This window comes from Mugil cephalus, chromosome 15, assembly GCF_022458985.1.
Source record: "Mugil cephalus isolate CIBA_MC_2020 chromosome 15, CIBA_Mcephalus_1.1, whole genome shotgun sequence".
Classification (NCBI taxonomy): domain Eukaryota; kingdom Metazoa; phylum Chordata; class Actinopteri; order Mugiliformes; family Mugilidae; genus Mugil; species Mugil cephalus.
The window spans coordinates 16008955-16020828 of NC_061784.1; the positions used below are offsets into that span (position 1 = coordinate 16008955).

Sequence of the window (11874 nt, forward strand, 5' to 3'; positions counted from 1 at the left end):
ATACCATCAGGGAGGCAAACGATTAGCGCAAAATTTATTCTGCAGGTTAGACCTCCAAGATGTTTGGGACAAACTATTTGTAGGTTGTACCTGGAAAGGGTGGTCACATTTCTCACACATTTCACATTTCTTCTATTAACGCTTATATTTTTGAAAGCATTTTTAGTTTACAGCATTTTTTTTCCCACACCTGCCTAAAGCTTTTGCATAGACCTATGTATTTTATAAATTATAGTACAGTATGTGATTCAGCATGTTTCTCTTCTCTTTAAAAAAAATAACAGCATTCAGTGTGAATTAATTTTTTTTTATTAACAACAAATCTTGTTAAAAATGATCTCAATATATTAGGAAATATACCATAGATTCTACAGATATAGACAGCGATATATAATATATATAAACTATATGTTGCTTGTATAAAATATATATATATATGATGTTTTATATACTAAATACAAGCTGAGGAGGAAAAATTAGGCTATCATATGTACAGTACTTTGAAAGAAAAATAAGAGCTTTGGACGGCCATCCCACATAACCCAGGGCTATAAACTATTTCCCAAAGGGGTTAGGGTTATTAAAATTAACTGCAGATTGTGGTTTACTGAGATAAACAGAAAATATAATGCGAGAGTGCTGGTGGTGATGATGAGCTAGAACTGAGATTATGTGTTTTTGGCGTTGACCAGAACGATTGGGATGTTTCTCCTCTTCATCTCTCTGGACATCTGACACCAGACGCAGGATGTGCAGCAGGCCGAGTACAGGCAGTCCTCAGCCAGAGTGCCCTGACGACAAAACACAGGGACGCGAAGTCAGCACATAGACGATCTGAGTTTCAATTTATTCCTGCATTATCATTTAATCACGGCTTAGGCTCCCATTGGTGAAAATAAAACAGAACGTAAAGTTTAGTAAGAAAATAAGTCACTGATGTGTCACGATAGAAGTGAATGGTTTAAAACAAATAATATTAGTTGCTGCTGTCGGGGAAAACATTGACAAGGTCTCTCTCTCAAAAAAAATTGTTTATTTACAACTGAAGTATCAGGTTGTTCCAGTAGATGGAGCCTCTTACTGTTTATTGAGATGGTGTCACAGGGATTTTTGCAAAATCAGTGCCTACCTGCTGTCTAAGTAAGGGGGAAAAGAGGTGTCTGACTGTGGATGTCATGCTGAAGAATCCTGCAGTATCAAGTTGTAGAGGAAGAAAATGGAGCAGGCCTATTGCTAACAGTGTAAATGTGCCTTTATCTGCACAGCAGCCAGCATGAAACAGGTGTTTTCTGTCTATGGTTGTGCCTGAGGTAACCTTGAGCCACAACCAAAACAACACACTACAGATACTACAATCCTGCTAGCTGTGCAAAAGAACAAGGAAGAGTAGTACCAGATTGTTCCAGTAGGTGGAGCCTCTTACTGTTTATGGAGACAGATTTATAGATTTGTTTTGCAGACAGCTGTATGCTTGTCATGCAAATTGTAAATCATAGAGCAGTGGTTAGGGAGGCAACTTTGGGACTATAAGATCACAGGTTTGCATCTGTCTTATCAAGCTATCTAGAGCTAATGCTAACAGTGGTTTGCTACAAAAACTTAAAGCGCATGTGGTTGAAACTAAGAAAGAAGACTTTTTTTTTCTAAAGGCCAAACCAACAACAAATTCATACTGGTCCTCGATGTCTACCCATGAAATATATGGTCAGAAAACAGTACTCTTACTTTGATGCCATAGCGGTGGCGCATGGAGACCCTCATGGACATGGTGATGGGTGGGACGAAACCGCCGAAGATTTCCAGCAGGGGGAGACAGAGAGGCTCGCCGTAGTCCTTGGAGGTTTTGCAGGCAAAGCACGGGCAGCACCAGTAAGCAAAGCAGCCTTAGCAGAAATACATACCCATAAACTGATAAGCATACCGACGCATGACAAGAGACATGACTACCAACAATTACACAACAGATGAAGATATGAGGAAGTGAATGGAAAAACACTTTTAATCCACGTGTAATGTTTTTCCTATGACACCATTCTAGAAATATTTGTGGTGAATTGTAACCTCTGTCCTTTCACATCTTTACAGTTCATTTAACCGAATCCAAGACTCAAGGTCAAAGTATCCTTGATCTATTTTCATTTAATTTTAATTATAGATAAATAATTTCTGTAAATTATGAAACTATTTAATTCAACATGTCAGAAGGACTTGTTGTGAATTATGGTTTCAATTTTTAGTTACAAGATAAAATAACTTTATGTGGATCATCGTATTAAAGGGAGATATATTTACATTCTGGCACATTTTCCAAGCAATCACATATCCCCGAGCCCCACTCTTCAGAGTCTCGGATAACCATGACTGGCTGCGGCTGAGTGATGACCATTTTGGTAGCCATGGTAGAATCTGAAGAGAAAACAGGGATGCATTTGTCATTTTGAACGTTTAATAAATAAGCTATAAAAAAGGAAAAATAAACTGCACGTAAGAACAAGTTTCTAAAAAACATGTCAATGTTGGTCTTAATAATGCCTGGATTTTTAATAAGAACTACTAGAACTACCTAAAATGTTAACCAAGTATGATCTGTGCAGCTACATTCGGGCATTTTGAACATATAGCATATTTACAGGTATAAATTTAATTCTATGTATGTGAGTATAAACTGTAAAATATACAGAGCTGAGAATGAGGCACTAAATATAACCATGAACAAGGTCAAATTACTGCCATCAGTTACTCAACTCAACTCAACTCACATAGGACTTTAAAAAACAGCTACAGCCAAACAAAGTGCTGGACATGGTTAAAATAACTGCATAAGACATAAAACGTACAATTAAAAAGCAATAAAACAATAAAAAGAAAAAAGCAACAGAATAAAAAAAACACTTAACGCACCAGACAAGTGCTTATTCTCATGCTGGGATGAACGCCAAGGAATAAAAATGCTTATTACATATCCCACTTTTAAGTCAAAACACTTTAAGTAAATACAGTTTTTGGGTTGTTGTGCAATAATTCAAGGTGAGAAATGCCCCCATTAGACTAAAGTTAAGAAGATACAAACAATAATTACAAAGAGATAAGAAATTTGTCTCACCGTCGATAAGGAAGCTCCGAGTTCCTGTCACGGCTGGTGTCTACAATGAGTAGCTTTCATTCTTCAAGTCAGTTCTGTGCAGAAATAGCTGCGAGTACCAAGGGAAGAAACCGGACACACTGGTTCGTCTTGCCGCCTTTTTTTTTTTTTAACACATCTCTATTATTTATTGTCACCAGCAGAGGTTAAAAGAGAAAGGCGAGGCCTGTACGAGAGGCCACGGCTCAATGTGGAGACAGTCACCTAATGTGTTTTTTCCTGGCATGCAATGTAAAGGTAATCTGTGTCATTCAATCTGAGTTACGTTTAATTCCTGATGAGATTCGTGATTTGCTTTACACTGATTGGATGTTAACAGGCACGGATAGAGGAGGGAATAAATGGCAAGGAACCATTACATCTTTGGGTTTTTCTTATTAATTTATATTTCGTTAGCTTCTATAACATATAGTTTTTGTCATATGACTTTTCAACCTTCGACCAAGTGGATTTATTTGGTATATCAAGTATGGGCCAACAAAGGGTGTACGTTTACTACATGAAATACATTGTAACTTGCTGACAAAGGCGGTTTGGCTGGTCTGACCAACTCCAGTCATCACGTTTCTTTTTTGTTTTGTTTTTTTAAATAAAGCTCTCTATCCATCTCGTGATTACTTTCAGGTGAGGTCTGGGAGGGAATGAACAGTCAAAATGACTCAGATCCAGATCCAAACCACTCTGTCTAGTAACAGAAACCTCAGACACCAGGTTTCATGCCTATTTTTACAAGCTAATGAATTGTACGAACAATATTTTCTTTTAAAAATTTGGTTACCTTTCAACTACTAAATGTACAAATAAATTGGCATCAAGGTTTAAATAGTGCGATAAGCGATGTCTCCTTGCAACATGTCGGCTCTAGTGTATGTTTTGAACTCACTGGTTGTTGCCACAAAGATGAGATGAGTCCAATTTGGTACCATTTCTTTTTCTTTTCTCCTATCTTTGGTAGACCTTGCTTAATGGACCTTTGATGGTCTCTTGCTTGCTGCTGCATTTCTTTCCTGGAAACTCCTGATCAAGATAACAAATAAACCTCTCCCGTCCCATGACGTCCCATTGGGTAATCTCTCGATGAGACACAACAGCAACTACAAACAAAGAAAACAGAAACTGATCTACACAATAGAAGTGCATTATTTGCATTCCCGTTGCTCATGAATGAAGCTTACCTGCTTCACACAATCATCCTAAATACAATTAACATAATTCAGTCAGAGTTTTTTTTTTAGAAATACTAAATGAACTGACAAGTTTATGTCTGCATGAGAAGAAAATCTACAGATATTTTAGTATTTTTTTTTATTCATTCCCGCTGATCATTTTCACTTTATTGCTCTTCATTGTTGTCTGTAGTGTTGCTTGTTTTTGTGGTTTTAAGTAGCTTTTTGTTTCCCGCTCTTTGACAAAGAGAAGCATCAGTAGAAAAGAAATCCAGATGTGTGACCGCAGTTTGCACTCAGGTTCACTAGTGAAGCATTTTTACTGCAGTATTCATGAATGAATTTAGCCTTTTCAATAAATATACATAAATGTACATAAATGGTCTATGTTGTTGTTTACAAGGTATTTCTGCTGCATTTTAGTGTTGAATTTATACAGATTAACTCGCTTTTGGAGAAAGTGTCAAGCGGTCATTAGAGGACTTTTGTTGGCGCAAGAAGCTACTGCTTGATATTGTTAGTGTCTTAAACTGACAGCCAAGTGTTTATAAGATGGGAATGGGAGCACATCTTACATCCACGCAAACTTTGTTCAGGATATGTTCTGAAAAATAAAGAAATACATTTTAGGGAAACTCAAAATTTATTTGTTCCTTCAAGGATGAGGCTGTTTTGTTCTTCTTGGGTTATTTAAATTTAAACCACAGCTTGCACTTACCAAAATGTAAGTATTTTTATGCATTTATAATTGCAATACTATACATCTGGTGCTACTCTGAGTACATTCTTTAGCATGATGCTGTAAAAAGTATTTTACCTATTAACCTTTATCATCTTTTACTATCTATCCATTAAAAACTGATGATATTTTATCGCCTAAGGCCAGTTTCATGCTACAGGTTGACAGCTGACATAGAAACAGCTGTAAGGTCTGTGCTATTGGAGCCTTTTACTGATAAAGCCCGTGATCTGCAGCTTTCCCATTACCTTTGACCGAGTCTGATGACTGCTATGAACCAGCACAAACCGAGAAAAATGACCCAGAAACGCTACAATCATGCTCTCGCTCTCCCACTGTGAACTTTGACCCAAAGAGTTTATGTGGAACATGTGAAGCAGCTTTGACGGGGCAAAAATCACAGGATTTAATGAAATCCTTAAATATTTGAAATAGCAGTGTTACAACAGTCACGTGCAATTGAACTTATCAATGCACTTGAACTTACCCGAGCAAACAGAACCCAGAGTAAAAACTTTGAACTCGCGCAATATTCACCAAAGTGAGCTTATCTTAATTTATGAAACCAAAATCCATTGACAAACATTTCAGATGAGCTTTTCCTTGAATGTTGCCAACACTCAGAACATCAGTAACTTCTTAACTCATGTAAGGCAGGCCCAGAGTTTCCTGACAAATTCTCTGACCTTTAAAAAGTCGAGATAAAACCTCTGACGGTGTGAGTCAGTGAGTGAAATTTTGAAACTCAGCATGTTTACTCTGGCCATTGCCAATGACTCCAACTCATAAGAGTGGAGCCAGTTCACGCCGAGCGACCAGCCACCCAAAGTACCCACGCCATTAATCATGTATAACCTTATGCCTTGATAGAATTTACACAGGTGAGTTCTACAAAATTTTACCCCCAGGGCAGCTGTCACAAAAGAGAATATTAAAAAACGGGTTGTAATTATTTATTTCTGCTGATCTCGGGGGATTTATTCGATTTTGGACCCTCACGTGGCCGTTTGAGGTACTGCAGTGTCAATCAATAGGCTACCATCACCCTATAAAAACAATATAAAAAAGGCAGGCAGCACAAAAAGAGACATGGTCTACGATTTATCTTTTCCAACACTAGGCTATATGTCATAAAATAACATAAAGATAACATTAGCGATGGCTCAAAAACGCATTTCATTTATGATAGCCAGCTAGTTAACGTTAAGTGAACACTGCAGCACGTCATGAACTGCAGGTGAATTTTTTTTAAGGCCATTATTTCACAGTCGTTCGGGAGGCAGAGTAGGCAGTTCATAGATGTGAACCGTCTTTCACTTCTACAAATAAAAACATGGACTCTAAGTAAGCTATTATTATAATAGTAACGAGTAACGATGCAGCACATAAAAAATGTATCGGAGAAAAAATATTAAACTCATTGAAAATATGCAGTGAAGCAAAAGTGGATATAGGAGAAAAAAATAATACTACAAATACAGTATTTTAGTACTTAAGTACAATAGTGAAGTAGTTCTATTTCATTATTATACATCTCTGCCAAAACGTAACTTAGAAATCAAAGGATATCCCAACTGGGCCTTTGTCAAAGGTTTAAAAAAGATATCCCAGGAAAGACGGGGAAGAGGAGCACAGCAGAAGGAAGAACATCACCATTCCCTACATAGCTGATGTATCAGAGAAACTGAGGAGAATTTTTGGTAAACACCGCATCCCAGTTTATTTCAAACCTGGCAACACACTAAGACAGAAACTGGTCCACCCCAAAGACAAAACACCTAGACAGAAACAGAGTAATGTAGTGTATGCTGTTCAGGGTAGTGAGGAATGTACAGACTTGTACATTGGGGAAATAAAGCAACCAATCCACAAACGCATGGCCCAACACAGGAGAGCCAGCTCATCAGGAAACGACTCAGCAGTCCACCTCCACCTGAAGGACAAAGGACACTCCTTTGAGGATACCAATGTCCAAGTCCTGGCCAGAGAGGACAGATGGTTTGAGAGAGGAGTAAAGGAAGCCATCTATGTCAAAGTGGAAAAACCTTCTCTAAACAGAGGAGGTGGAGTGAGATTTAATTTACCATCTTTTCATAATTCAGTCTTGACTTCTGTCCCCAAGAAGTTTCATTCAAGGACAGGTATGTACCAGCCATTACGGAAATTAGTGACCCCAGTTTCTGGTCAAGCAAGTTTCGGGTGGGTGGTACCCACAGAGTTTTTTCCTATTTAAAACCTCAATTTCCCACTAGTTTATCAGAACTGAAGAAGCTATTTGGATGAGTGGCGAAACGTCTTCAAGAAATTCTACAAGTCCAGCTGACCTTATTCAACACTTTTTTGGATTACCATGACCTGGATGACTGAGAACCTTCACAGACATAAGAAATCAAAGCAATATCTAAAAAACCAAGACAACTCTTAAGGTGAATCAGCTGAATATTTTGTTGCATTGTGATGCAAGAATCGTTAAGTGATGTGGTCACTCAATAAACGTGCGGACCTCCTGTTTGGCGCACAGTTGATAAACCGGATGAACTCCAATATCAGATCAGAACAAACAGTCAGCAGATTACGAAGGCCCTGCCCTCTGAGTTTACAAGTCCATCCACTGTCAATATCATTTTGTTCTTTTGTCTCAAATCCAAATCTGAGTTCATCAACAAGGTAAATTTAAATGATGAACAAAACAGCCATATGAACAATAATAATCTCCCAATTATTCTGCTTATTTCTAATTATTTATTATATGTACTGAAACAAATATAATATCATGTCTTCACTGCAGCGACATCATTGATGTTTTATCCTTCTGTTTAAGCAACATGAAGCATTTGGTTAAAATTGGAAAGTGTTTTAAAGTTGCTGACTGGTAAATAAGTTCCATCAGTTGAAATGGAGCAACATTAAAGCTGCAGAGGGTAAAACCAAAACAGTGAGCTGGAAGACACTAAAATTCCCCAGAGAGCTCAAAAGAAAATGCAGATAATTTGCTCTGGATTAGTCACTGAATAATCTCAACACAGTAGTTGCACACAGTAATAGGATCTATTATTATTAGATAATAATTATATTACACTATTATACTATATTAATGTAGTAATAAAAAAAAATAAAGCGCAGATTTAAGTAACAAATAAAGTACAAACTTTACCTATAACTTTATTCTATTAATTAGTTATTTAAAACATAAAACACACAATTTATAACCAGCACTTGACACTGACTCATCTAATTTTGTCCATCAACAATACATATTACAAAAACCACAACGTAATAACTAACACAGATTAAGTATTTCCCTTGTACGTTGTTGCAATTACAGTTTTAATAACTGTTTATTTAGCACGTGTTTTGTCTTTGCTCCTGCAGAGTTTACGCAGATTGGACACGTAAGAGGGACACGTAGGAATACAGATAGGGAGGGAGGGAGGGTCGGTGAGCGAGATGAAAAAGTGAGGGCTGAGTGGAAGGAACAGTGAAACGAAGCAGTCAGTCCTGACTGGAGTTGAGTGGAGTGGAGGAGAACAAGCAGAGAGAGAAACTGAAATAAGGTAATTTCTATATGTTGGTTTATTGTGTGTTTAATGGGGACAACCTGCTAAGAACGCAGGAGCTGTTTGCATGGATTTCACCCATGCTTATGGCTGCATGTGTCTGCAGGTGAGCCACGATGATCTAGAGAAGAAGAAGTAGAGTTTCAGTGCTCCTGGTTGTTTGTTGCGATTACTTTTCAACCTGGTTAAAAGTGAAGAGCAGCAGAGAACCAAAACTGTTGTATTGACCTTTTAGTAGCTTTAAAACCAGAGAATTTGAATTTTATAAATGAGTCTGTTAGGGGTGTGCAAAACATCCAGTATTTGTATTTGTTGAGGGGAAAAAAGGTATTTATATTTGAAAAAAATTCAAAACCGGTGAAAAAACCCATTTTTTAGTTTCTTCTAATTTAAGATATGTACGTGTAAAAATAAGTATTTTTTAATCAGCCTCAATAACAATTATGTGTGTCTCTTTAGTAATGGTTGATGTTTTGCATTAAATGTATCTGATATAGGTGATTTAGGCTGACTTGAAGGGGCAGAACATGACTGTGATGATTGTGGGAGACTGTGGCTCAGTAGGTCAGTGGTTCAGTCCCTGGCATGTGCCACGTGCTGAAGAGTCCTAGAGCAGCGTGAATATGTTTGTGAATTACCGAGCTAACAAACAAATGTTAAGATGTGAGAACCTGACTGCAGACGTCTCAATACTAATGTAACGTAACGGAATAATCTCCTGGTCAAACTCGCTTCCCAATAGTTATATGCACCCCAATTAAGGTTAAAAAAAAATCTATTCGACAAAACTAGTGATGCAGTTAAGTCGTGTTTAGTCTAGTCAGGGCCTCCTCTGTTGTGGAGTCGAGACTTTTCAGCTTGACTCCTGAACATTACTCAGTCTGGGGAGGCGCACGAATACTCAGCAGGGTCACATGAGGAAAGGTAGTTTTTTGATAGGATGTTTGTCTTGTTCTCAAATACAAATAATTTGTTTGAAATAAGTAATTGTAAAAAACAACACGTTGTTTGTGCCTTTCCAAAGGCCATTTCGGGTTCAGCTCTGCCCCTAGTGTGATGATCGTATACCACATGATACTCAGAGTAGAAAACTCAAAGATTCCATGCCTTTTGTTCTCCATTATTCTGTCAAATGGAAGCGTTTTAATGTGCTTTCCATGTGTTTTCCATAATTCAGTCAAACAGTTGACATCCTGTTACATATTGACTATAATTGACCAACGCTGGGATCTTCAGTTTACACTTTATGATAATGTTCTGTGTGTTTTTGACAAGGTTGCGATAAGCGACCCCACCAGCACAAGGCTTGGTATGTTAATGGGATACAAAGTACCACTCATTTCAATTCAGGTTAGGTGATACTTAGTGATACAACTTCACTAATATTTAGATAATTTAAACAGTGCAGGCAGACTAAACCTGTTTTGTAAAGAATATCTAATACAACAAAAGAGCAGCATGGAACCACAATTACGTCAAAAGTTGCACTGTTATTGAATGACAGTTCCTTGTTACGCTTTCATTGCTAATTTTTCCTACATTTTCTTGCAGCAACCAGGAGACGTGAGTTTCCGTCTTTCAGCTGGCACATCTTTAACCTCTTCAGCCTGAGCCGTGAGACATCTGACAGACTCCACACCCAGAGAAATACAGATTTTACTGCGATGACAGCTTCAGCAGATACCGGTTGGTTTAGCTTAGCTGCTTTGTTTGAACAATGCAGTAAACTTTCCACACTTAAGGAATATCTGCTTTCACATTCACATTGTTTGAACAGGACGGACGTGCAGTGATTATACACAAGAGCTCTGTCTCCCCCTACTGGATATCTTACGTCATTTTTTTTCTTTCCTTTCTTCTCTTGCCCCCATATACGTGGAGACTTCTTAATACTTTTATAAACACTCTTTCATACCTTGTAGAGAGTCCAATAGAAAAAAAAAACTGAGTAATTTAATTGAATATAGTTTAATCTAAGGTTTTAAAAATGTGATTCAGTGCTTTGATACTTCTATACCTCTTGTATCTCTGCAGCAAAGTTAGTGACTTTGGAGAACAGTGTGATGGAGGGCAGCAGTACCCCAAAGTTCATGCCTCCTGGTCAGGGAATGATGTCGCCCATGCCGGGGCCTCGGCTACCCGTTCACCTGGAGAAGATGCACAGCCAGACAGACTCTTTCCTCACTGCAGCGCGGCTTCTCCGCGGAGGATGGCTGGAAGGAGAAAAGAAAACATGGCAATTTTCTCATGTTGACTTGTCAGTACATAAAGCAAATTCAGAAGAAAATAATCATGCCAAGACTTACCTCCACGACGCCAGGATCAGATCAGTTCCCGTTATGAACAGAGGGCAGATGGCTGATGACAAAGAGATGGGCACAGAAAAAGAAACAGACAAGGCAAAGCAAAGGCGTGAAGGTGCATTCTCAGCCAACAAACAAGCAGGAAGACAGACGGGTGCTGTGCGTGTCTGGACATCTCACTGTCGCATCATCAGCAGAAAATCCAGATGTTTTAAAGCGCCGATACTACCAGCAATCACTGAGATTTAGACTCCAGTTTTAAGTCTTGTGTGATTTTGTGATTAAATGTACAGGTGTATAGAATGTAATGAACCTATATTTTCTCTTTAAATTGAAAACATTTGCAAATCTAACTGTTACCGTGAACTTGCAGTTCAGAATAATGAAGAGTGTGAACTTTAAGGTCTGTTAGCAGGTTATGTTTTATTTTAACAGACTAAAAATTTATTAGGAATTTGATAATTCGCAGGCTAAAACGGTTACTCGGCTTTGATGCAAAAACTCATTTGTGCTAAAATTCCCAGTAGATACCTGTCTATCTATATTTCTTTAGGTTAAAGTAAGTACTCAATTTGACCTTTGCAAGCTGATAATTACTCAGATTTAAACTGTTACTTCATTGTTCTGAGAAATGAAAATGAAACCTAGGAGCATGGTTCTGACAGTGAACACGATTAACTATTTAAATGAATATTTTCAAAAGTAAAATACTTGATAAACACTTGTCCGTGAGCCAAAGGTGGCCCACCAGAGGGTCTAATCTGACCTGCAGGATGAATCTGCAAAGTGTAAAACTGATATTGAAAACTACAAATAACTGCAACCTTCTGCAAGTTTTAGTGAGAGCTAAATAGAAATTACATTTGTTTTATTGAATGAATGTCCAGTTGTTCATTACATGTTTTGTAAGCGTCCTTCTTTGCAGTAAAACGAAGATAAACACTGGGAGTTGTTATTTGAAGGTTAA

General features: G+C 37.8%; 1 protein-coding gene and 1 long non-coding RNA gene across 2 annotated transcripts; one reads left to right on the forward strand and one right to left on the reverse strand.

The window, feature by feature from the left end:
- Positions 1-286: 286 nt before the first annotated feature.
- ponzr2 (plac8 onzin related protein 2) lies at positions 287-3252 on the reverse strand. The gene is made up of 4 exons (XM_047606229.1): positions 3104-3252; positions 2293-2406; positions 1726-1883; positions 287-791 (listed from the first exon to the last, which is right to left on the reverse strand). Exons 2-4 carry the CDS (start codon positions 2396-2398, stop codon positions 669-671), a joined length of 387 nt encoding a protein of 128 aa, XP_047462185.1. The 5' UTR covers positions 2399-2406; positions 3104-3252; the 3' UTR covers positions 287-668.
- A 5218-nt stretch (positions 3253-8470) lies between these two features.
- LOC125021587 lies at positions 8471-11852 on the forward strand. Its single transcript, XR_007114354.1, has 3 exons — positions 8471-8601; positions 10156-10290; positions 10639-11852. It is a non-coding gene; the product is annotated as an uncharacterized LOC125021587 (long non-coding RNA).
- Positions 11853-11874: the final 22 nt, after the last annotated feature.